Here is a 25790-nt window from a genome sequence, read left to right on the forward strand (position 1 = left end):
CTTGGGAAGTCTCGACTCACAGAACCTGGTCCCTCCACTGCACTGAAGTCTGATGACCCTCATCTCAACCCCCAACCTTCCTCCTCCAGAACATGTTGCCCCCAATCTTCATTCTGAGGCCCACAGCCATGTGGTCTGAGACCCAGGAACCTTTCTGCCTTCCTTCCGTGATGACTGGATAGTGTCAGACCCTCTACTTCCACAGCTTGTACCAGTGGGGCCTTAGGCTGAAGGTCACATGGAAGAACCTCACCCTCTGACCCCTGACCCCGGGCCAGACCTACTTCTCTCAGAGCCCTGAAAAGTAGCCATAGAGCCTAAAGCGAACAGGCAACAAGGACAGGCCAGCGGATGAGTAAAATGATGAACAGATACAAAAGAGAACACACTATGGAACAACCTCACGTACACCCCCAGCCGCACTTGGGGAAATGAGGGGTTGCCCAAAGGGATAAAGTCCAGGTGATCAATAATGAAAATTCACAAAATGAGCTCTAGAACAAGGGGATTAAGGGCTGCGAAGGTGGGTGGTCATGCCCCGGGGTGGTGGGAAGCAGGTACAGCGACGAACCAGCTGAGGCTGTGGGATCATTTATTGGGGCTGTGTCCAGCCAGGCCACAGCGCCAGCCTGGGCCGGAGCCCAGCGTCCCTAAGAGGCGCGGGGGTGGGGGAGGGGAGAAAGCGCAGGAGGATCCGCCACCCCGGCCCCACTTCATTTTGTCTTGGTCCCTGCGGTGGTGCCGCGCTCAGGTAAGCGAGGTGTCGTCATCGCTGCCCTCGCCGCCTGCGCCCCCCAAGCGCTCCTCCCGGCTCTCTGTCACAGCGCTCTCATCGATGTTCTCCAGCGAGTCCGCGTGCTGCACGGAGAGCTCCGACAGCGCCAGGCTCGGCAACGGGCTCTGCTCTGGGTGTAGCCACGGCTTGAAGTGCGGCTGATGCTTCTGCTTCCACTCCGGGTACTTGACGCATGCCTTGTACATCTTCTTCATGGCCTGTGGGGCCGCGGCACAGCTGAATCAGGGGTGGACGCGGAGCGGGACTGCGTCTTCGCCAAGTCCCGGCCTACGCCCTCCAGCGGCTCATTCCCCAGCTCTGGGTATCTGGACTCTGGCCCATTTCATGACTTCGCCCCTCAGCCCTGACTCCGCCCCCTGACTCCCAGTCCCCATCCTTGACCCACCCCTCCTCCGAACCCTTTCCCCCAGCTTCCGTACCCAAAAGTCCCAAGGCCACTCACCTTGGGAGCCAGGAACTGAGAAGATTTATTCACTACCCACTTGGGTAAGGAGCCTACGAGAGCAGGGAAAGGTAATGAGAGAAGGAAAGCAGCCGCCTAAGGGACCCAGCCCCCGCCAAACGTATATACCACCCCACTCCTTCCAGCCTGGGGCTTCCACAGAGGGTACCCTCTTCTCCCTGGGCGTGGGGGGAGGCTGTGAGTCAAGTCCTGTAAGACTGCATCATTCTCACTTTCTCTTTCCACCTCAGCCCAAGGTCTCTAGGATCAATTCTGTTGTATCCCCCCAAACCCACCCCATTCACCCCTCCCATCCCTCTGCTGCACCCCAGAGGACTACATGGAAGAAAACCACAGGATCCTAGGTGACCACAGGCTACAACTAGATTGAAATCATGACCCACCAAGCTCCCACCCACCACCTCCCCTCCACTGACATCCCTTCTCATACCCAGCCTGTGAACGGCCTTGATGCTCAGTCCCTCATCTACCTGTCCTTCCAGGTCCCCTGCCCCAGGAAGTCTAGCTGCTACACAGGCCCCTTGGCTGAGCACCCCACCTTGGCCCGACCTGGAATCCACAACACAGTTGTCTACCCTTTCTCATTCCCAGGTGTCTACTTTGCCTGACACCCATCACAGTCAGTAAGGAGCAAGAGGGCCCTGGGCCTGGTTCACTGGACCCTCGGTGGGGCTTGGGCACACCCAGGCAAAGATGTTCAGGGCCTACCCAACCTCTAGCCAGTCACCCATTCACTCACTCACTCCACATCCACTCCGTGACACCTACTCTGGGCCAGTCCCGGGAGCCCAAAGAACAGCTCACTGTCTGGGACCCAACAGTGTGCCAAGGGCTCTGCTGGAGGTGAATGGGCCCACCAAGCAGGGAGCCAGAGGTGACCTGGGTATCAGAGACAAAGGAGGTGACATCTGAAGCAGCCCTATGGGCATGAGTGAGGGAGGAGAGGTGTGAGGCTGAGGGAAACCATTGCCTACACAGGGAGGTGGGACCATGTAAGGTATGAGGGGGGACTGTGAAAGCTGGGGAGGGGGCTTAGAATTTACTCTGAGGGCAAGGGAAAGCCAGAGAAGAATTCTAATCAGAAGAGAGTCATGTAGAAATATGTGTTTTGGAGAAATTCCTCAGTAGCTGTAAGGACAGACAAGGTGGCCGAGTACGGAGAGAAAGGACAGATTCAGGAGCTATTTAGGAGGTAGAATCAATAAGAATGGGTGGCCAGATTTGGGAGCCGAGCAGAGGGGACTCCAGTCCACCCCCAGATTCTTGGCATGGGTGACTGGGGGTTGGAGGCTTAGGAGAAGGCATAACCTAAAGGAGAGAGAGTTCAGCGTGGTGCACAGTGAATCTCAGGTCCTGGAAGACATCTGGAGGGATGAATCCAGGAAGCCAAAGGCTGCAGGGATCTGGATACTAGCAGAGACGCACGTCAGCTGGCCACAGAGCCTGGGGAAAAGAGTACTCGGTGGACATGGAAAACTCAGGCCGCTGGGATGGGCAGAGGTAGGAGCCAGCAAGACAGACAGGGTGAGAGCAACTAGTGAGCAGGAAACAAGTCAGAGCCAGGGCGCGGGGGCCCAGGAAAAGAGCTCCAGTCCTCGTCGCGAGCAGCACCTACCACCTTGGCCTTTGTTTTTCAAACCATTATCAAGTCTCAAACCTTGGTTCATAGGATATTCTGGATGGAGAGGCCCCCAAATACAAAATAGCTCCAGACAGAGGCCCTTTTTGATCCCTAGTAGATCAGGTCACATCCCCTGTGGTATAGGAAAGGATCTCCTGATGGGCTACTGGGGCCAAGCCCTCACCTTTGGGGTCCACCTGGGCCAGGTAGGTGATGACGCAGCTCTTGGGCCCCGTGCTCTGGATGAGGTAGCCCGTCTGGATGGACACAGCTCGGACCAAGTCTTTCCGAGGCGGGTATTTCTGGGGATGGAAGGCAAAGGGAGGTGAGACTCAGGGTTGGGGCAAAAGAAGTGTCTTTGTGAGTATACACACACACACACACACACACACACACACAGGTAGCTAGTTCAAAACCCCTGGCATACACTCCAGGCCAGGCCTGATGCAGGGGTGAGGAGAAAGGGAGGACTCAGACTAGGTCACCCCTGCCTCTCTTAAGCTCCCCCCGCTCTCCCCAGGAATGCCCCCAGTCTGCGGTCAGGGGTCATGAGCACATAAGTGGGCAAGCACACACACTCCTCTTTGCCCAGGCCAGAGCAAGGTGGCCCAGCCTCAGAGAGGGTCAGAGAGCCCTGCCTCTCACCCCTTGTACCCCCTTTCCCAGCCAGCCCATCTCACTTGCCCACAGGGATGGCCTACATCACCCTCTTCTCAACTGTCTGAGAGCTGAGCAGGGAGACCAGAGCCAATATTCTCACTATGTAGGAAGGAAACTGAGGGTTGGCGGCCTCTTCCTGGGCCAGGCCTGCTGGCCCAGCCATACCCGGCCCCTTCCCCTGTGCCCCCAGAAGGGAAGGCAGGTAGACTCACGGGGTGTTTGACTGAGTAGTTCATAATGATGTAGTCAGTGCCCATGGGGAGCCAGGAGCGGAGGGTGATGACATCACGGTTCTTCAGGGGCTTTGGACACCTCCCTGTGAAGTGCAAGGGACAGTTCAGCCAGGCCACTGGCCTGCCTACCTGCAAGGGAGGGCACAGCTGAGGCCAGGCACAGAGATGCCTTGTCAACTGCCAGTTCCCCCTGATCTGAATGGCTACCCCAACCCCTGCCAGACCACAGTCCCAGAGCTAAGACTAGGAGAGAGAAAGGGCAGAACACTCTCCTCTCCCCTCTGGTCTCGGGGACCACCTCACTGCCTCCCGCAGCTCTTCCCTTGCTGGCCTGGCTGTTTGTGTGATCGTGAGTATATGGGAGAACGATGTTACCGTGAGTGTGTGTGTCTGACGATGTAGGACTGGGAACATGCGGCATGCGGCCATGGGCTGCAACGTGACTATGTACACATGTGTGGAATGTGTATCCATGAACATGTGTGTGTGGCTGCGTATGCCAGGGAGGGCGACCCTCCATCTCAGCACTTGGGTGTCGGAGCCACCTGGCCACAGGAGTGAGCGCAGGGTGGGCAGGATGGAGAAGGAGGCTGGGCTGGAGGCCTGGATGGGGGCAGAGAGCTGGGATCGTGCTTGTGGCTGCTCACAAGAGTAATAGCCCACGTCAGCATTGACTGTCAGGCGGGCGATGTCGAAGGTCTCAATGACGTTGCTGTCCCACTTCTTTCGATACTCAATGTCGTGGAGCACGTCATAGAGCGTCTCGGCTGGCACGTCTCGGCATTCCATCCGGCACTGCGGACACACACAGGGGGTGTCAGGGCCACACAAGGTTCCACGCCCTGGCCAGGAGACCCAAGGGGGGACAGGCAAGAAGGGGAGAAGACGGACAGAGAAGAACAGCAGCTCTGAGGCCAGCATGGGCTGACCTCTTGCTGTGAGCCCTGTCCAGCCCTCCCAGCAGCCACCTGTGCTGGGAGACAGACAGCCCCTGGATCCAGAGACCATCTCCCGTCTCAGCCCCCAGCAAACCTCCCCTTACGTCCCAGTCTCCTTCTCCAGGAAGACCTCTTGAATGACCAGGCCAGACCTTCTGGACTCCCAGACACTAAATCTCTCTGTGCGGTCCCAGACCCCTGAACATCATGGCTGAGGCTCACAGCTGACTCAGCGCAGAATGTGGAATAGGTACATGTTAAATGAATTGAAAGCATAAATAAATGCCTAAATGGATGGTTTCTTTCATCCGTGATACTCACTACCATATCATTTGTATGCTTTTTTTTTTAATCCAACAAACATCTCTGGATTTTTAAAAAAGATTTATTTCTTTGATAGAAAGAACACAAGTAGGCAGAGAGGCAGACAGAGAGGGAGAAGCAGACTCCCTGCTGAGCAGAGAGCCCGATGCGGGACTCAATCCTAGGACCCTGGGATCATGACCAGAGCCGAAGGCAAACGCTTAAAGGCTGAGACACCCAGGCACCCCATGGATTTTTTTTTTCTTAAGATTGTATTTATTTATTTGAGGGAGAGTGAGTGAGTGAGTGTGGGGTGGAGGGGAAGAGAAGAGGGAGAGGGAAAAGCAGACTTCGCATGGAGCACAGAGCCAGACACAGGGTGCTGTGCAATCCCAGGACCCTGAGATCCCAACCTGAGCCAAAACCAAGAGTCAGATGCTTAACTTACTGAGCCACCCAGGTACCCCAAACATCTTTGGGTTTCTTACAGTTTTTAGCCTTGTTCTCAAAGAGCTTTCCATCTAGGGGAGAAAAGAACCAAGGATACTTTTTTTATTTAACCCTCAAAACAACTCTGTCAGACAAGAAATCCAAGGAGGAACTTGAGGCTGAGAGAGGTTAAGTACTTAACTTGCCTGAGGTTGCCCAGCTGGTAAGCAGCAGAGCTGGGATTTAACCTAGATCATATGTCTGTAAAAACAGAACTATGTTAAGTTTGCACTCAGCAAGATGAAACTTAGTTCATGTCCTTGTTCCGTGATTTTTCTTCACCTCAAAGCCCCAAACCCCAGGATCATGTTCCCCTCAGCAACTGGATGAGTTTTCTTGTATAGTTTAAAAAGTTCTCCCAGAACTGGGCATTCAGATGGTGCCAAGGGAGCCACACATCTTACTAAAAAAGGGGATCTATGCAAACATATGAGGGCGAGTCATACTACCTTTCCTCTAACCTTGTGTTAGGCCTTGGCACACTAATAGTGAGGAAAGGCCACAGGAAGGGCACATCACCACCTACTGGGTATTCTAGGCATCAGTGAACTCATCAAGCCTGGGATATACTTCACTTTACAGAAAATACGGAGGACAGAGAACCAGCTAAATTTCACAAGAACACAACTGAAGGCAGACGGGGAGGCACTCTCCAAGGCCACTGATCCAGTCACTTCTACAGGTCAATGTCATAATGAAGGGTCTGGACTAGACTGACAGGACCCAAGAACCAGATAGAAGGTGTGGTCCTGGATTGCATGCTGACCTGGACGAAACAGCTCTAAGGGCTATATTTGAGATGACTGGAGAAATGTTGATATCTTCTGAGTATTAGGTGCACTGAAAATTTACTGAAACAAAGTGGTAGAATGCTGCCTGAGGAAAAGCAGGTTACAAAATGGAATGCGCAGTATAAGCTCATTGTGGAGGAAATCTATGCACAGAAAACCCTCAGGAAGAATAATCACTGAAGTGTTAACAGCAGCAATCTTGAGATGACGAGAATATGATGGTTTTCTTTTCGCTGTATTTCTTGTTTTCTAAAATGTATAGTACTGCTCCTACAATAGTGACAAGATTTAAGTAGAAAGGTCGCCCAGAGGTACTGAGGGGTGCACTCACCAGATGCCAGGTACTACTCTCCCCCTAGACCTCTGCTTCTCCTCTCCACCCCCTTCTTCCTCCAGCCACCGGCAGAGGAGAGAGTCTCCCTTTTCCCCCTCCAGGTACTATCCTAAGTGCTTTACACACATTACCACATTTTGTTCTCACAGAACGGCTCTGAGGTATTAGCCCCATTTTAGAATTAGGACAGCCCTCGAAGTTCCCTTTCCAACCTGGATCTGGCAGAATGGCTCCTGCAAAGAAGTGTGGTGAGAAGAGGAAGGGCCATTCTGCCATGAATGATGCAGTGACCAGAGAATATGCCACTGACATTCATGAATGCATCTGTGGAGTGGGTTGCAAGAGGCGTGCCCCTCAGGCACACAGAGATCTGGAAATTTGCTATGAAGGAGATGGGGACTCCGGATGTGCGCAGTGACACCAGGCTCAGCAAAGCTGTCTGGGCCAAGGGAATAAGGAATGTTCCATACTGTACTCGTGCGCAGTCGTCCAGAAAACATAACAAGGGTAAAGTTTCATCAAACAAGCTTCATAGGCTGGTTACTCAGGTGCCTTTCAAAAGTCTACGGATGGTTCATGTTGATGAGGACTAACTGCTGACTCTCAAAGAAAGGTCTAAAACGCAAAAGGGAGGAAGGGGGGGGGGGGGGGGGGGGGGGGAGGAGGCAAGGAAGGAAGAAAAACCAAAAAGAAAAAAAGAAAAGCTCAAGGACAGACTCCAGCTTGCAAAGGTTCACTGTGTGACCCTGAACAAGTCACCTTCCCTCTCTGCTTTTCTGCTGGATGAAAGGGTATGACTCCAGATCCAATCAGTTAACTAACAGGCCCCAATTCCAGCCTTGTGCAGAGCACGGAAGAATCAGAGTTGACTCAGGCCTGTGCTCCAGAGGCTTTCAGTTGAGGGAGGAGACTAACTTGACAATGGAAAGGTAGTCCAAACCACCTGATGAGGGCACAAAGGAGGTCAGCTCTGCAAGGTGAAGGGAGGCATCGGGCTGCACAGAGAAGCTGTCTGGAAGGCAGGTGTCTGCCGAGGGCCCCGGAAGAGAGAGCAGCCAGGGAACAGGCACAGAGGCAGACGAGAGTGAGGTGTGTAGGCAAGCCAAGTGTCTGCTCCAGTCCCTCTGGTGTGTTGTAGCCTAATGGTCAAAAGGTCCTGGTTCCAGGTCTTAGAGAAATGTGTGATTCTGGGGCTGGGTCAGCAAGTAAGGAGAGCAAGTAAGGACACACTCACAGAGTGATAGGGACCTTGCCCTGCAGACACAGGATCCAGCATGAAGGGCTCCCACTGGTTCAGGGAGCGACTTGTCAGGGTTTGCCCAAGGCTTTGCCAGTTTTAGCAATGAAAATCCCACATTCTGGGAAACCCCTCAGTCCCAGACAAACTAGGACAGTTGGCCACCTACCACAGGCTAAAGCTGGGACAACCCATGTATTAAAATAGTGACAACAGATTGTATTCCACAGAACAAAATAGGAAACCAAAGGAAATATAGGTATGAATAAATAAAATTAATGTCTATGGGGCGCCTGGGTGGCTCAGTGGGTTAAGCCGCTGCCTTTGGCTCAGGTCATGATCTCAGGGTCCTGGGATAGAGTCCCGCATCGGGCTCTCTGCTCAGCGGGGAGCCTGCTTCCCTTCCTCTCTCTCTCTCTCTCTCTGCTTGCCTCTCTGTCTACTTGTGATCTCTCTCTGTCAAATAAATAAATAAAATCTTTTTAAAAAAGTAAAAAAAAAATTAATGTCTGATGAGGAATAGGGTATTTACATAGCTTCAAAGTAACTTCCCATCAAATACTTATAAATTACAAAGGGAAAAATGAGTAACTTCACTGTAGAGAAGCAGGGCAGACACCTTCTGAACCAAGTGATCCCAGTGAACTTATTAGTAAGGAGATAAGTTGGTACTGGCTGTCGCCTGACAGGACGTGATGAAGAGAATACAGGCAAAACTCACGTGACATTTCTGCCAAACATGCATAAACACAATCGAATCATTAGGAAAATCAGACAAACCCCAAATAAAGGACTTTTACAAAAGTCCCCCCTGCTGAGCGTCAGGGTCTGGACAGGCAAGGAAGGACTAGAGAACTCTACCAGACTGAAGGAGACTTCAGATGGACTGACTGATGGACACAGGAGTGAACGCTGTGGGGGCAGTGAGGGAACAAAGCGAGGGGAGGACTGGGACGGAGAGAAAGGTGGTGGAGAAGATGGCAGAGGTCAGACCAGCGATGACAGCTGTGGGATGACCTCTACCCAGTAGGCCCGTGGAGGTCTGGATGCTGCAGTGGCCTGTCAATGCACACGCACGCTTTACCCCACCTTATGAGTGGGCATCACTCCCACACTGCCAGGTAGGAGCCCAACACCCAGGAGCCGCAGCAGCCAGAATCACAGGGCAGCAAAGGCAGTCAGCAGGGATCCAGAACCGGCTCTTCCTGTCCTCTCAGCTCTCAAGGAGCACTCGAGGGCGGCCTCTGGGGAAATAGGACTTGTCTAACCAAAGCCAGCTTGCAAAGCTGACTTGGCTCTGCAGGTCCTCAGAGGTGTTCTCTGGGCCCTGAGTGTGTGTGGAGGGGCCATGACAACAGGATTCTGCTCTTCGCTTAGAACCCTACCTAGGACCGCCTCCTCCCCCTGGCCAGGCTCAGCGTTCCGAAGGCCTGGGTACACACTGAGAGGGGACCCACACTGCCCAGACGCTTCCCATTTTCCCTAGGGCCTGGGGCTCCTGTGGTTTCCTGAGACAGCAAGCGGTAGTCCGGTAGTCCAGGTGTGCACAGCTCTGAGGCAGACCCCGCAGGTAAGTATAAACTCTGCATTTCATCTTTTAAATAAAGAGGGAGGGATAAACAAACAAATAAATAAAAAGGGAGGGATGCCTGAGTGGCTCAGTCAGTTAAGTGCCCGAATCTTGATCTCAGCTCAGGTCTTGATTTCAGGGTTATGAGTTCAAGCCTCTCGTTGGCTTCCATGATGGGCACAGAGCCTACTTAAAATACATACATACATACATACATACATACATAAACAGGGAAATGTCAAAGGTTTCCCAGGCTGGTGGCAGGCTCCTGGGCAGGCCAGCAGCGGTGCCCTGCTGGCAGGGCAGGAAGCCTGGCGGGAGCGGGGGCACTGTGGGTAAAGAAGCAGGCAGGCTGTCTGGCTGGTCCAGAGAACGGAGTGGAGAGTGACCATCGGTGTTCTCACCCTGCCTGGCTCCAGGCTGTGCTCTTTCCACAGCCTCCTGGAGGCAGCGCAGCTGTGCCAAGAGGGGTAAATTACACCCAGCATTGCTCCTGCCCACGGTGGCAGCCACCACAGGTGTGAGCTATAATGCTAAGAGGCTCCAGGAGGGATGGTGCGGGTAGGGATTTGTCACTGGAGAGCACCCCAGGGGGCAGGCCTATCACCGGGACCCACAGCCATTGAACCCTGGGCAAGTCAGTCACTTGGGCTGGCCCTCTGGGAGCTCCCCCAGCAAACCAGAACCAAAGGGGGGCTGCTTTGGCTACTCAGTGAGGGTGCCACCAGCTGCAGAACCCTCCGAGCTTGGGTACAGCAGGGAAGCTGACTTGTAGCTGAAAAAACTGAGGCCCAGAGGGAGCAGGTAACACCAGGAAACTACAGACGGCGTCCCCCCTTCCCTTCTTGCTAACCCCAGAAGGCAGAAAACAGAGTGCTCAGAACCCCAGGACTACCACACCCATAGAGCCACAGTCAGCAGGGACTGGCCAAGTGAGGAAGGTCCTCAGGGAAGACTCTAGCAGGTTATGAGTCCAGCACTCCCATCTTCCAATTCCAGTTCCTCCTCTGGGCACAAACTTCCAAGTCTTAGTTTCTTCATATGAAAAATGAGAGTAATAATAGTACCTATCTCATGGGGCTGTTGGGATCAAATTAAATGAGATAATGGGGTGATATGCCTGGTACACAGTAAATACACAAACACAGCGGCTGCTCTGGCTTTAGCAGGCTTCCGTGAGCAGCGGTTTACCCTTCCACAGACCAGGACCAGGTCCCGTTGGCACGTGCTGCCTCGTATTTTGTGCCCTGCGTGCTCCTCTTGCCTCTTCCTGGCCCTGCCCGTCTGTCCATTCATCCATTCACCATTCTCTGGAGTCCGCTGTGTGCCAGGCATGTAAGTGGGCAGTAGGGCCTCCAGAGTGAACCAGGAGCCCCAACAAGCGGGTGGCACAAGGGACAAGGACACAAAATCCCATTAGAGGATGAGTTGGGGTCGGGGGAGAGCAGCACAGTGACTGTGGGAGTAGAGGGCAATGAAGCTAAAAGGGAAAGGAGTGGAAATGCCTCTAGGGGGGAGAGGGCGTTTCAGCAGAAGGACTGCTGGGCACCAAGCTGTGTCTCATTCTGCCCCTCCCTCTGTCCCACCCCTTGCCCTGTGCTTCTCTGGAGGGCTTCCCAGGGCTCAGCTTCCTAGAGAAGGAAGAATCTCCATGGGAGGGAATAAAGTGGTAGGGAGAGGGGCTGCAGTTTCTCCCAAGACCCAGGGAGATAGCTGACCCCAGACAGGGGAAAAGAAGTCAGGTCACCTCCATGGGGCTGCCATAGGGCCTTGAAGGCCAAAGGTCAGGGCCGTAACATGCAAACTGACGGGGAGGTGGACCCAAGTTTGGTCCTTATCCTCAGACCTCACACGGCAGGTCTCCAGTATCCTTGCCTGTGGGATATATGGGGCACACGTATTATCCCAAAGTCCTAGCTAGGGACCCAGGGGATGAGCTCTTCTCCACCACTCTTCAGTGACCACTGGGGAATGTGCGGCCCAGAGAAGGTAAGGGGTCTGTGTGGGCTCTTACCATCCCACAAGCCATGTTGACTGCTCACCACGCTGCATTTTGGTAGACAGTGTTGTAAGAGGAATAACTGTTATGCAAATCATCCGTTCCCAACAGAACCATATTCAAATCAAAGGGAAGTATTCCTGCCTGCGGGTGGGTCACTCAGTATCAAATCACTCATAGCCCTGAACCATAGCCACAACCTCAATAACCATTATCATGTATTAAGGGCTCAAAATCACTACCTATTTCATCATCACAAAGGAGACAACAGCTCCTGGCCCATGGACCCCACAGGAACTGACATTTAGGTCAAAGTGCCTCTGCCAGTTGTGAAGGTCACCAAGCTGCAACCTCTACACTAACACTGTCTCTGAGCCTCCCAGCCCCACAGTGGGTATCATCATCCCCATCTTACAGATGCAAAAACTGAGGCCCAGAGAGTTATAAGGATTGACCTCAAGGCTAACAGTGGTGAAGCAGGGAAACAGCACCTGCTTGTGCCTGACCCCAAAGTGTCAAGACTTCCTGCTACCTTCCTCAGGGGGCAGGACCAGCCCAGCCCAAACACCACTCAGGAGCTGGAGACTTAGCTAACTGATGGTTATTAAGCAGAACTCACTGGATTCAGATGGCTTGCTGCCCAGGAAGGCAAGGCCCATATATTCTTCCTTGGAACAAAGTTCTTCACTGCATCCTTGGACCTCACTGGGCTCAAACACAGAGCCTTTCCAAAACTTAGCCCTGGAGCTCTGCACCTGGGAGACCCCTGAGGTAGTTCCGGTCATCACGCTGCCCAGCCAGACCCAGCCAGGCCCCACGGCTCACAGCTGACTCAGCAGATCCTTTCTGGCCTTGGCTTGGGCAAAGGACTTCAGCTCTGAGTCCCGGTTATCTTCATCTGTCAAACAGAGATAATCCTCCCCTCAGAGAGGAGCTGCGAGGATTAAATGAGTCTTGTACATAAAGCCCGGGCAGCAGGTGCCCTTCCTCCAGCCCCAAGCCCCGGCAGCTTCCCCGACTTCTCAGGCCCTGCCGACAGGAGCACCCTCTTGTTAATCCCCAAAGGGCAGGACATGCAGGGCCAGGGAACAAAGTTTAAAAACACAAAAATGCCCTAGATCCCTCCACAGGGTGGACGAACAGAGAGTGGGGTGGGTGGGCCTCTTCCACCAGGGAAGGGCCCTACACAAATGCACCAGCTCCCCACTCACGGCCAGGCAGCACAGACTCCATGTCAGCCCGGGTGCTGAGAGATGCAGACTGGCCTGGGGCACAAGGCCTATGAGAAGTTCCCCTTCAGCAGCCCCTCGACCCTCTCTGCTCTGGGTCCCCTCCCAGGACCCCCACTGTCTGTCCCAAAGGCCCCAAGAGGCCTGCATCGAGCTGAGCTGATGGAGAACCTACCCTTGCCTCTAGATTTCTGGGGCTCCCAGAACGGAGACTTGTAAGCCCTTCCTCTAAGGCCCCCCACCAAATCTCAAGAAGAGCTCAAGGGCACTGACACAGGGGCTCAGAGAAAGTGGGCAGTGGGGTGTGGGAAGAGAGAGGTCTGATCAGTCCTGCTTTCCCAGGGCTTTCCTTCCCTGGCTCTTTCCCTATTTTGTTTCTGAACTTCAGCCTGGCTGCAGCCCTCCCGGTCCTTAAATCCTTCAGGTTGGCCTGGGGCCCTCCTTCCTGTCTCCTCTACCCCCCAGGCCTCCCTCCATCAACACACACTGCAGTGCACTGACTTGCCCCGGCGCTATGGCCCCTTGTTCATCTTGGCCTCCCCTGTATCTGGCATGGTTTAGTCAAGAACTGTTTCTGAATGGAAGGGATGGACAGATGAGACAACGAAGAGCTTGTGCCCATGAAGGCTTCCTCTGACTTTCAGAGTGCAGCTCTGAGCCATGGCCGGTGGTCCTTAGTGCTTCTGTGGAATCAGAAAGAAGAGTCGTCGTGAAAACCTCCTGGACTCTGGTAGAATTCTCTATGGCACTCGTGGCTGATGACTCCTTCTGCCATTACCCTTGCATGAAATGCAGTGTGTGGGTTGGGGGTGGGGGGGTCAGAGACAGGCTTCAGGGAAGATTCCTGGACTTGCTGAAAGATCTTTCATAGTTCCGATAAAATAAATTTAAATTATACCGAGGTCCCAATTTACATTTAGGAAAATAACAAAAATATAGAAAATACCCATGGCTTGTGAGGAAATGGTAAAACTGTTATATAGTTAGTGACAGCAAAAATTGACTCCACTATTCTGAAAACCAATTTGGCAAATATTTTTAAAATCATAAAAATGTCTTTCAGGGGCGCCTGGGTGGCTCAGTCGGTTAAGTATCTTGCCTTTGGCTCAGGTTGTGATCCCGGGGAGCTTGCTTCTCCCTCTCCCTCTGCCTGCCGTGCCCCCTGCTTGTGCTCTCTCCCTCTCAATCTCTCTGTCAAATAAATAAATGAAATCTTTAAGAAAAGAAAAGGAAAAAAAAGAAAAATGTCTTTCAACTCAGTTCCTGGAATCCCAGGACCAGAAATTTATACTCAGGAAAAACATACCAAAAAGCTGTTACAATATTCATGCCTATATTATTGCATTTATAATTAGCAAAATATATGGAGAGCGACCTGGAACAGCACCCACAGCTGGGCCGGGTTGGGTTAAGACACATCACCGATGACGACTGCCCAGCTACTGAGAACTGGGGGCTCCCCGGGGCAAGGTTGGCTCTGAACCCTGGGAACCTAGACTAAGACAGGCAGGGAGCAGCTGAGGGAAAGGTTAAAATTAATAATTCTGGAGCAATATTAGAAACTTTTACTGATGTAATGTTAAATGAACGAAAGAAGATACAAATCTGTATCTGTGCCAAGGGCTAAACCATGTATAAATTGTCTACATCATCGAATGAGAGTTGGAAGAGAACAAAGAAATGTTTTGCACAGGAATTGAAGCTTTGGGTGATTTTTCGTTTTTGGATTCTTGGTACAACACAGTTTATACAAGGCATGGAAACTATACTGTTTCCCCCTGCATAGAGAGTCTTGTCCAGAACCCAGAGGTCCTCATTCCCTGGACCTGGAAGTCTGGGGGGAGCTGAGCTGGGGCCTGAGGCTGCCCAGGCTGAAGCTGAGTCAGCCTGGAAATGCTCCTTATCACCTGCTCATGCTGGGAGTGGAAGGAGCGGGGGGAGGGGGGGCTCTGTGTCCTCGGGCTGCACCAGGCAATGAGGGCCACGGGCTGGGGGGCAGGCCAAGAGGGAAGCCAGTCCACAGCTACAAGGCCAAGCACTCAGTGGAGTCCTACAGGATAAAGGGAAGAGCAGAAGGCGCTCAGATGAAAACGAGGGGGAAGAGCTCCGGGCAGAGGTGCCAGTGTGAGTCTGGGCCTGGCAAAGACCTGGACTGGCTGGAGGAAGGGGAGGAGGGGAGGGCTCAAGCAGTTCCATCAGGTAACCTGAGCGAACAAGGAAGGAGGCGGGAGAAAACAGAGCCGTCCCTTGAGAACCTCAGACTGTTCCTTCATTCATCCATTCAGCAAATGTTAACAACGTGCCAGGCTCTGTGCTAAGAGCTTTACAAATTAACTTAATTCCATCCTCTCAATTACCTGGGAGGAGGGAGATTATGCCCATTTGTAAATGGTGGCCCAAAACAGTGAAGTGAAGGAACCCACCCAGACCCCAGTATGAGCCCCAGTTGCCTCCTGAGTCTGCTCCAGCTGACCACACGGGGCCCTGTGATGCTCTCCGTCCAGGGCTGAAAGGCTTACACTGGCTCTGCCTCCTTCCTCTAGCACCCCTGCCCTGTCCCAGTCTCTAGCAGCCTCCATGGACCCCAGCACACCCCTCAGGCTCCAGACCAGCAGGCCCCAGCTCTGTAGCAGCGAGCAGCATCAGGCACGAACATCACACAAGTTGACCTCCTGGCCTGGAGTTCCTGCCGCTGTGCTCCAGCCCTGGGGGAGGTAGGAGAGGCGGACAGAGATGGAGTTGAGGGCAGGAGAGCTGGGAGAGGAGGACAGTGGGTGGGCCTGGAGGAGAGGGAAACAGAAGGGGTGACTTGAGAGACAAGACAAGGGCCAGGGCTAGCACACAGACACAAAGACAAAGACATGTTGGAGAAGCACCTTCTAGGGCTTCAGGGACTGCCAGGGGCCTGATGCTCCAAAGCACTCTCTCTAGTAAGCTCCAGACTTCATCTTCCATGGCCTCCTGGGCATCACACCCGAGCACACACTCACCCCATCCAGTGCTGCCATATTATCTACCCCAATGCCCACTGCCCTCCCCTCTCCTCCGGCACCTGGAACCCCGGCACGGTTCTGGACTCGTTCCTCACTCCAATCGGAGTTCCACTCAGCCACCACCTTCCAACACCTCCTGCTCACCAATCCGAGGCAGGCATCCCCATCCTCCCTTGAACCACTGCAGCCGCATCCTTGTCTCTGGTTTCCTGGCTCCCAGGCCAGTGCTTCCCCTGCCCAAGGGAACTTTCTAAAAGCCAGAACTGAGGGTGGCATAGGCTTGAAAGTCCCTGCTGTCTCTCTCTCTGCCTTCGGGCCCAGATCCCAACTCCAAAATGTCCTCCTCCTCTCTGGCTCTGCCTCCGCTCCTTCTCACTCTGTCTGTACTCCTGCCTCTGGGAGCCCTTGGCACTGAGGGATTCGTGGATAACTGCTCAGCTTGCAGCCTGGCTCCTGCCAGGCTCCCAAGGCCCTGCCCAGACAGCCCCCGCCACCACCATGCTGTCTGCCTTGGGGTCCCCACCAGAGTTCTCTTGAAGGGCTGTCCCCGTCACCGTCGGTCTCCCCGCTAGGCCTCAGGGGTAGGGCCTGGGTCTGACCCATCTTCAGGTCTCCAGCACCCGCACACTGGCTGAGGTGGGGCAGAGTGGGTGGGAGGCATGAGAAGAGGTTTGTTGACTGAATAAATAACAGGGACAGAAAAAAACATGGATGGAAAGGGACAAGTAGAGACATGAAAGAAGAGGTGGTAACCCTCAGACATGGGGACAGAAAACACACCCCAAGAGGAGACTCTGAGAGCCAGAGGTAGGCCCAGGGGCCAGGCCAGGAGGCTGGATGGAGGCAGGGAGGGCAGAGCTGTGGTGGAGCCAACCCTGAGCCCCAGGCCGGAGCCGCCAGGAGACAGCTCAGGAGACATAATTGGATCAGAGACAACTCTGCTGCAGTGAGGGGGCGTGACTCACACACACAGTAACACCAGACACAGAAACACACAGTCCCACATTCAGAGGCACATACACACAACCTCAGACACGGGCACGGGCGCGTGCATGTGCGCATGTACACACACACACACACACACACACACACACACACAATACAATTTACTGACCCTCGTCAGAGCTGGCACGGGGGCACCTGGGAGGAGGCTCATATCACACACACAGTCACCCGCAATCCAGCTCCCCACACAGAAGATGCACACGGAGAAGGCCAGACAAGCCCTATCACATCACCCTGTCCTCATGACACACAACCACCATCTGGCATCTTATTTAATTATCGGTTTGCTTCTGTTTTCTCTGGTCTCTGCCTCAGAATGTAAGCCCATAACAGCAGGGTCTGAGCTGTCTGATTTGCACTAAATTCCTAGATATAACACAATACTTGGCATACAGTATATGCTCAATACAAATGTGTTGAATGACTGAATGTTGGAGACACACCTGGGAACTCCATCCACTCTGGTTGTCAGGCCTCTGCCTTAAGACATCACTTCTGGGACACCTGAGTGGCTCAGTCAGTTAAGCATCTGCCTTCGGCTCAGGTCATGATCTCAGGGTCCTGGGATAGAGCCCCATGTTGGAATCCCTGCTCAGCGGGGAGTCTGTTTCTCCCTCCCCACTGCTGCTCACCCTGCTTGGACTCTCTCACACTCTCTCTGTCAAATAGATAAAATCTTAAAAAAAACAAAAAAAAAGACTTATCACTTCTTTGGTCCAGAATCAGGTCACAAGCAGTCTGGGGAACGAAAGATAGGGATGGGGTGTCCAGGAGATGGTAGAGGGGATCTCAAGAAACCAAGGACAGATGCAAGTTGTGGCATGCAACCCAAAGGACATGATTTCAATGGCCCAGGACCACAGTACTCATCCCACTTCCCGTGTGTGTGTGTGCGCGTGCACGCATGCGTGTATATGTGCGCACATGTGCTGCGGGGTGGGGAGGGGCAGTGAACATGTGCAGGCATTGCTCACCTGCCCCAGGACATGACTCTAGAGACGACAGAAGTAGCAAGTCTTCCAGGAGCCCAGGCTGAGAGGCAGAGGGGCAAATGGTAGGCTAAAGCCCCAGAGAGGAGCTCCAGGTTCTCTTTGTCACCTACCCCAGGCTCTCTCATGACAGGTGAGAGGAGCTTGGATTTGGCATGGGACCTACCACTAAGTCCTAGGCCTGCCACTTTCCTTCACTGTCTGTGTTTCTGAAGGTCCAGGGGCCCCAGAGCACTGAGGCCAGCCCCAGCATACCAGAGGGGATAAAGTGAGGCACCAAGAGGAATAGCCTGACACGTGGTCTGAACAGCTGTCCTTCCGCCTGTTGATGCAGCAGGCTCTTCCACCCAGTCAGGGGCAAAGGTAAAGGGTCGGGGCTGGAATGAGGTTTCTAGCCTGTCTATCATGGCAGCAACCTGGTTGCCCAGCCTGTGGCTGCTGGTCCCTCAGAAACAGGCTGGAGTGGCCCAACCAAAGGTCCCAGCTCACGGAAGACTGCCAGGCTTCCGGAGCATGGCGCCCATGGCCCTGGCTCCAGGTGGCCCCGCCAGGCGTGGAGACACAGGAGAAGAAAGAAAACCCATCTGTCTCCAGGACTCCCTCCTTTCTCTCATCTCCTGAAACTTTAAAGACTCTCGGCTGGAAACTGAGCTGGAGCTTGTTAAAGTTTAAAAGCCAGAGCCTGGGGAGCTGGGCATGGACGTACAGAGCCAGCCTGTGGGCTGAGGGCTCTTCTGGCCCCAGGGGGACACTGACTAGAGGCACCCACCTTCACCCCACTCACACTCACGAGGTTCTCGCCCCCAAGGCAGGCATCAGGGGGCTGTACAACCACACCCTCTCACAGCCCAGCCTGCACAGCCCAGCCTGCACATTGCAAAGGGTCATGCTAAAACCGCCAGCTTCCATCCATCCTAGCTCCTCCGTCTCGCCAGATGCAGTCCCCAGCCCTGGAGGCATTCCCCACAGCCCACGCTTTAGCATGGGCCCTGGCACCTCTGTCCAGACAAATACAGATTCCTCCTCCTCCTCCTACCTGCCTTCTTAAAAACCATCCCCTGGCATCCTGGCACCCAGGACCTGCAGGACCCACATCGTAGGGCCTTGGTCCAGCTCTCTACTCACCTCTAACCCCCTGCGTCCCCAGCTCTATCCTAAGCCCCCTGCCAGTCTCCTGATGAGCTGCTCTAGGTCCCACCTCTGGGCCTCCACGCAGCTGCTTCCCTGTCCGGAATGCTCCCAGGGCTATCAAACATGTACATCTCATTCTCCACCCAATTCCAGACGTATCACCTGAGCATTCCAGGAAGACTTCCCCAAGCCCCAGGGCTGGTTCAGGGCCCGCCTCCGGATCTCCACAGCTCCTGTGATGAGTGTCCATCCACACACAAGGGAGCTCCTTGAGAACCAGGCATGGGCTGGAGTCCTCTCTCTGTCCCTTACCTCCCACACAGGGCCAGGCAGAGAGGCTATAAGTGAGTGTTCGCTGAAGGAGTGACTGGAAGAGATGCCCTCAGAGAGGCCCCACTATCCACGTCTGTGGAATGAGGAAGTTAAAGCCGAGGTGGCGGCAGCAGCATGCTCAAGGCCGTGTGGCTGGGCCTCCAGACCATGTGCTCTCTCCCCTATAGCCTCAGCCTTGCCCAGGGACCTCTTCCAGAAAGACCTCCCTCAAGTTTCCAGCCCCCTCTGACCTTTCCCTTCCCTGAGCTCCCTCACCGGAAGGTCCTGACCCTGACTATCTGGAGGCATGCTCTCTGGGAGCCTGTTTGGTGAAGTAAACAGGCCTCAGCTCTGAGCCACTGCCCCCAGTTGCCCCCACACCAAGTCAGAGCTAGAGCCAGCCAGGACAGTCTTCAGGACCGAACCCTGGATCCAGGCACCCCATCTAGAGAGCTCTCTGATGGCACAGAGTGGCAAGGCCTTAGCTCACCTTCCTTACTCTGTGCCCAGTGGTACAGACCCCTCTAGCATGGTCTAAGGCCCAAACAACCTCTACAAACCACCTGCCCAGCAGCTTCCTGTAGAGATGGGGAAACTGAGCCCCAGATGGGCAGAGTTCCAGCCTGAATCTGAACTCACTGAATCCAAGGCCCTAAAACCAGATTAGCTCACACTCTTGCCTCCACAGAGAACACTGACTTGGAAAAGTGAAGTGACCTCCAAGGTCCCACTGAGGACTGGGCTCTTGGTCAGCTGGGTCCCCTCCAGGGTGTCCTCCCAAAACAACACTGCACAAGGAGACCCAGGCAGTGGGTCTAAACACAAAAGGGCCCAATGGTATTTATAAGCAAGCCCAAGGGAACAGAGAGATCTCAGCTTTGGAGATCCAAGGGCCTGCATTTTGATCCTGCCTCAGCCAACTCTAGCTGTGAATTCCTCGCACAAGTGAATTCCTGCTCTGAGCCTCAGTTTCCACATCCGTTCAATGGTGTTAATAAGACCCACACCACAAGACAGCTGTGAAGACTCAGTGGGAAGCCATAGGGAAAACATCTGTCCCTGCCCCCACATTCCCCATGACCCTGGGGAGTCTGTTAAGAGTGGTAAAACTGTTAAGAGTGAGAAGGGCCAAAAATAAATAAATAATAAATAAAAATAAAAATAAAGAGTGAGAAGGGCCCTTGGGGATCCGTCAAATAATCCCACATTTCACAGGGGAGCTACTGAGGCACTTAAGAGGGAACAGACTTGAAAGCTTAAAACCTGGAGTAGGAGTGGGGGTGCCTTGTGATATGGGAGCCAGGGGACAGAGAGGTCAAGAAGGGAGGGGCTGTGAAGCTCTCTCCAGAGCAGAAGGGGAGGAGCCGTAGGAAAGGAAGTCAGAGAAGACAGGTCCCCACTGCCCAGCTTCCTGTAGCAAGAGGAACCTCAGGTTCTCAGGCACACTTTCCCAGGAGACGTCCCACCCCTGCTGCAGCCAGCAAGCCCCTCAAGGCCCCCCGATTACTGGGCCCACTCCTGCCTCTGTGGTCCGCCTGTGGACATCTGCCCCATGCAGTAGGCAGGGGTCACTTGCCATTGTCATTCCTCTCTTCACCGGGTTCTGGAAACTTCTGAGGACAGGGCCAGGTCTCCTCCACATCTCACATGGCTGGCCAAGCACAAGGCTAGGCCGGCTGCAGCAGCAGAGAGCCTGAGCACAGGAGCAGCAAGGGCATGACTTGGCAGGCCACATCACCGCCTGCTCTCTGTCCCCTCACTCCTCCTTTCTCCCCCACTGGCCCCAGCACAGGTGTTCTTAGAGCTGGCACAGAAGGAGAAACAGCCCAGAGAAGGGCAGGGACCCACCTATGGTCATACACTGAGGACACCACCACCAGGACTGGACCCGAGCTGGCCCTGCTTAAATGACCGGCAGACCCCTGAGTTTTGCATTCCTCATACACTCAGACACCGGCCTGGGCATCAAGAGACCTAGGTCTGGGTTCCAGTCTGCCTTCCGCCTTAGACCCAGGATTCGTGTTCAGCATCTGCCGGTGGGACAAGGCCTGCCCTCTCAGGAGGTGGTGTCTGCCTCCTGGCCAGGGCCCAAGGCATAGTACAACCCCCAGGCCAGGCCAGGCTGGAGGCCAGGAGGGAGGGCAAAGGTGGAGGTGGCCTCCAACAGCCCCTTCCCTTTGTCTTGGCTCTGAATGCTGGTCCCAGAGCCACAGTGGCTCTCAGGGACCTCTGGATACAGGAACAGGGAGAAGATAAGTCTAGGGGAAGAGACATGAGAGATCAATCAGGTAGACAGATAGGCAGGACCCCGCGCCCCACCCTGGGATCACAAGAACAAGGCATGTCCAGGGTGCAGGCTGGCTTTCCCAGCTCAGGGGGAAGGCTCCCGACAGGCTGGGGCAGAATGGCGTAAGGGGCCGAAGCTCAACAAACAGCTGTGGGTGAGTCCCAGTCCCCCGGAGTGACCCCATCAGCCCTGGGTCTCTGGCTTCAGACATGCTGTGTGACCTTGGCAGGCCACCTCCCCTTTCGGGGCCTCCAGCTTTCTCATTTATCAAACAGGAATGGGATTATGAAAACACCGCAGTACTTCAAAGAGTTATTGATGGGGTCAAATGCTGTAATGTTGACTAACAGAGTGAGCCAATCGGACAGGGCCAGGTGCTCTGGAGCCAGGGTGGCCTGGGTCCTACTTTTACCTCAGCTGCTCTGGGACGTAAAGCAAGTGACTCTTGGCCTCAGTTTCTTTGTAGGATGGAGACAAGCCTGCCCAGGACTGGCCAGAGGGTAAATTCAAAGGTGGGGAGAGACAGTCCCTGCTTGGCTCAGGGCATGGGCTCCTGTCAGAAATGGGATTCACTGCATGGAAACTGGGACTCCTGAAATCCTGAGGATGGGGAGCTCAGAGACCTCTGCCCATCTACCAGAGCTCCACTGGGCTATGCTGAGGGGATAAGGAGTGGGGACTGGCCGCATGAGATACCCATAGCCAAGGCCCCAGCCTCCATCCTAGGCCCCAGCTCTGCTCACCTCCTGTCCCCAACTCTATCTCCACTGTGGGGAGCAGAACAGAGAGAGCTAGGCTAGGAGGATGGAAATCTGGGTTCCAAGCCTGGCTCTTCTAAGACCTGGCTGTGTGACCCTGGGCTGGTCCCTGTCCTCTTCACAGGCCTCAGTGTTCTCACTTGCGCCCCAGTGAAGAGGGAGTATGAAACAGGGATGGCAAAGGGCCTTCTGGCCCCCTCCAAACTCCTCTCAGTCTGAGAGGGAAGGAAGATCCATGCCCTGCCTGGGTACCACAACACCCAGTTTTTCCAAGTCCCCTTCTCTCCCAAAGAAGGCCACCTGACAAGACTGATCTGACCACAAGGGGTCTCTTGTGGGAGTCTGGCCCTAAGACCCACCAGCTCCAGTCCAGTACTGGGCTGGGTTTATTCATTAACCAAACCAGATGGAGGAGGCAACTCAGCCCTATTGACACAGAGGGTGGGAGTATACTGGACTTAGTTCAGACCTTCTGCTTCTGGGGAGCCTTAAGTCTTCCCCAGGTCAGTCTGGAAAAGAACCTTGTTCTCAAAACAACCTTGCTCACCTTTCATTCAGTTTGTTCCTTCCTTCTTTCCATCCTTCTTTCAACCAACATCCCTGCTCTATCTAGGGACACAAAGAGAGATAGGATCTGTCCCTGTCCTCAGAGAGCACCAAGCTGGGACACATCAGCTGCCCTTTGCTCCCCTGCTCCTCAGCATCAGACACAGATCAGGTCTCCAGGAACCCCCTAGCCCAAGGGCCCTCAGGCCTGGGCAGAGTCCCAGATGGAGAGACACACACACACAGACACCCAGAGAGAAAGAGATAGTCAGATAGCTGGGATCCAAACGGAGAGTCACGGTGGCGGGGGGGGGGGGGGGTGGGGGGGGGGGGGGAGGCAGAAGGGATGAGCTAGAAGGCCACATGGGATAGATGAACAGAGCTGTAAATGACGAAGATACAGTGAGGCAGAAAGGCATGGGGTCAGAGAGGGAAGGTCAGATATCTCCAACCGTGGAATGAAGTCAAGATGCCGCAGCTAAGTCTGAGAGTAGATCCTGGGCAGAAGTGCCCTCTGAGTCCCCTGCCCTTCCCCTCCGCCCCAAGAGAAATGCACTTCTCCGCACTGAGGAGGAGGGCAGCAGAAAGCGGAGAGCAAGGGAAAGGCAAGGGAGGCGAAGGGCACAACCTATTGCAAGAGCCCATTGAAGGGAGACCTGCCCCCCTCGAAATGCGGCATAACAGTAATGCCTGATAGGTTGGAGGCAGCCGCTGAGGCCTCTAGACTACAGTCTTCACCAGCCTCTGCCCCGTCTCATCCCGCAGGGGAGGTGGGCTCATGGGGTCCCAAACCTCAAGCCTGTCCTGCATGGAGGAAAGTCACAGGGCTGTGTGGAGTGGGGTTGTAGGCTCTGAGGGAGCTGATGTACCAGCATCTGACTTGCACCTGCTGGCCTCCCTTGGCTCCCTCCTCCTGGCCCTGTGTAAAGCACGGACATCCAAGCCCTGACCTCAGGATCTGCCAACTAGGATCCGGAGTCCCTGCAGGAGAATCTGGGTAAGCAGGGGAAAGAAGAGGGAAGAGCAGGGCATCAGGCGGGAAGGAAATCGGGTCCCTGGCACCCAGAGCTGCAGAGAGTGGAGACAGAACCAGGAATTAGGGAGAGAAAGGCTCAGTCTCCCCACCTGGGATAACTCAAGTTGGGGAACCAGTGAAGTCTTGCCAGGGCAGAATGGTCCCAGAGGGAGACCACTCCCCTAGACGGGCCTGGCAGCAGCCCAACTCCCCAGGAGCAGGCAAATGCATGAAGAAGACTGGGCTCTGGCTGAGTGAAGCCAGAATGAGTCACACCCCCTCTTCCGGCCTCAGTTGGCCTCTGTGTAATGAGCCCTTGCCCAGCAAACTGTGCCTCCTCCTGGCGGGAGACTCCTTCTGAGGCCAGGTGCACAACCAGGTGTCTGTGGCCCTGCGGGGGAGCAGAAGACTCCCTGTCTGAGGCGGCTGGGCGCCCTGGAGGCTGCACGTGGGGCAGGGCAAGCCTACCTTGATCTTGTGCAGGGTCCGATCCATCTCCACAGCCTGCACCCACACAGACACGCCGGCCTTGCTGTAGGTCAGATTCCAGCCCTCCTCGGCCTCACACTCCAACCGGAAGCTGCGGAAGTCCTGGTCGTCGGGCACCTGGACGCTATCGCGGCCCAGGACTGGCCGAGGCCCTTGGGGCTCTGTTGAGGCAGCGGACTTCTCCATGGGGAGGCCCAGGGCCCTGGTCCTAGTCCAGCTCTCCTGGGTCCTCCGCGGAGGCTCCGACAACGTCGACGCGGCTGCAGATGCTGACGCCACCTTCCCGGGACCTGCAGGACCGGTTTGAGGTCGGGAGTCAGTGCGCTGGGGGCGCGGGTGGGGCTGTCCGGGGTCCTGGGCGGATGGAGAGTTCCAGACCGGCAGGGACTGGCCCCCTAGTGAGCGCGGACCAGCACGGGGCAGTCACGGGGCCACCCCCAGAAGCGACCCCGGACCTCCCTGGGGCCGGAGTGGGGGCTGCGTATCGGGTGATGGGGGTTCCGCGAGACCTCTTCGGGGACCCAGGGGAGGCCAGGACCCGAGGTGACAGACGGTCCGGCGGGGGCTCCGCGCAGCGCCGGCCGGACCCACTCAACTAACTCGGCAGCGGCGCCGGCGCGGGCTGAGCGCCGGGCGGGTGGTGGGGGCGGGGTAGGGCGCCCGCCCAGCCGGACGCTCACCTGTGCCCGCTGCTCCGCCGGGGCTCGCCGGGGCCGGGGGTGCGAGCGCCTCCGCCGCCGCAGCTGCCGCCGCTGCCCGGGCGACCGGGGCCGCGCGGGGGCTCCGGGGGAGGAGCAGTGGGTCCCGCCGCCCGGCCCCGCCCCGCCCCGTGCCCCCCGCCGCCCCGCGCGCCCCCTCCCTTCCTCCCTCCCTCCGGGCTTGGCTCGGGGGCTCCCGGGCTCCGCTCCCCGGGGCTTGGTATTTTCCAGGCTGCGGAGGTACAGCTGACAGAGCTCGGAGCCCCGCCCCGCCCCGCCCCGCAGGGTCCTAGCGCCCGCCCCCGCCCGCCCCGGGAGGGGACGTGGCCTGGAGGGAACTAGTCCACAACCCGGGGTTGGGCACGGGGCAGGAAGGGGCCAAGTCAGGATGGACTCTGGGAGGAGAGGTCCTGAGGTGCTTGAAGAGCGATTCTGGAAGTTAATTGGGAGCCCATTCTCCATCCCCCTCCCATACGCACAGTTATACACCCCTGCAACAACCTACTTACACACAGGCACGCTGTCCCCAGACATCCCAGAGACACCCCCACACGACACTCCAGAGACCCAAACATGGGCGCACACCCCCGCCACAGTCAAAAGCAACTCGAGATGCCGAAGCTTACATCCCCCACCAAGGACAGGCACACCAAGCCTACACACTTCTAACCCAGTTCCAGTGAGGTTCGCAAACCCAGGCGGAAGTTGATCGAACCCACTAACCTCTAGGTTCCCAGACTGACCAGACTTGGGTAACATCTCTGAGTCTTACTCCAAAGTGAGAGCTTTAACCAAGGCCCCCTCCAGCCCAGGACTCCGGCCATTGTCCACCACCACCCGTCCTGAGCACCCAATCACCTGCCCGCACACCTCCCATGGACTAGACTAGGCTCTCAAGAGCATC

The 25790-nt window shown here is 55.3% G+C and overlaps 1 protein-coding gene and 1 pseudogene across 2 annotated transcripts; one reads left to right on the plus strand and one right to left on the minus strand.

Annotated features, from left to right (window-relative positions):
* Positions 1–575: 575 nt before the first annotated feature.
* Positions 576–25790, minus strand: LOC111159604 (StAR related lipid transfer domain containing 10). Of its 2 annotated transcripts, none has more exons than XM_022522142.1 (7): positions 25396–25790; positions 24168–24478; positions 4421–4568; positions 3753–3856; positions 3065–3182; positions 1239–1291; positions 576–993 (listed from the first exon to the last, which is right to left on the minus strand). In XM_022522142.1, exons 1-7 carry the CDS (start codon positions 25643–25645, stop codon positions 748–750), a joined length of 1230 nt encoding a protein of 409 aa, XP_022377850.1. In that variant the 5' UTR covers positions 25646–25790; the 3' UTR covers positions 576–747. The 2 variants fall into 2 exon arrangements, with proteins under 2 accessions (XP_022377850.1, XP_022377851.1); XM_022522143.1 differs by lacking the exon at positions 25396–25790 and adding an exon at positions 24869–24926.
* On the plus strand, positions 6855–7221 carry LOC111159605 (annotated as a pseudogene).

Source organism: Enhydra lutris, unplaced genomic scaffold, assembly GCF_002288905.1.
Source record: "Enhydra lutris kenyoni isolate GAN:26980312 unplaced genomic scaffold, ASM228890v2 scaffoldscaffold68, whole genome shotgun sequence".
Taxonomy (NCBI): domain Eukaryota; kingdom Metazoa; phylum Chordata; class Mammalia; order Carnivora; family Mustelidae; genus Enhydra; species Enhydra lutris.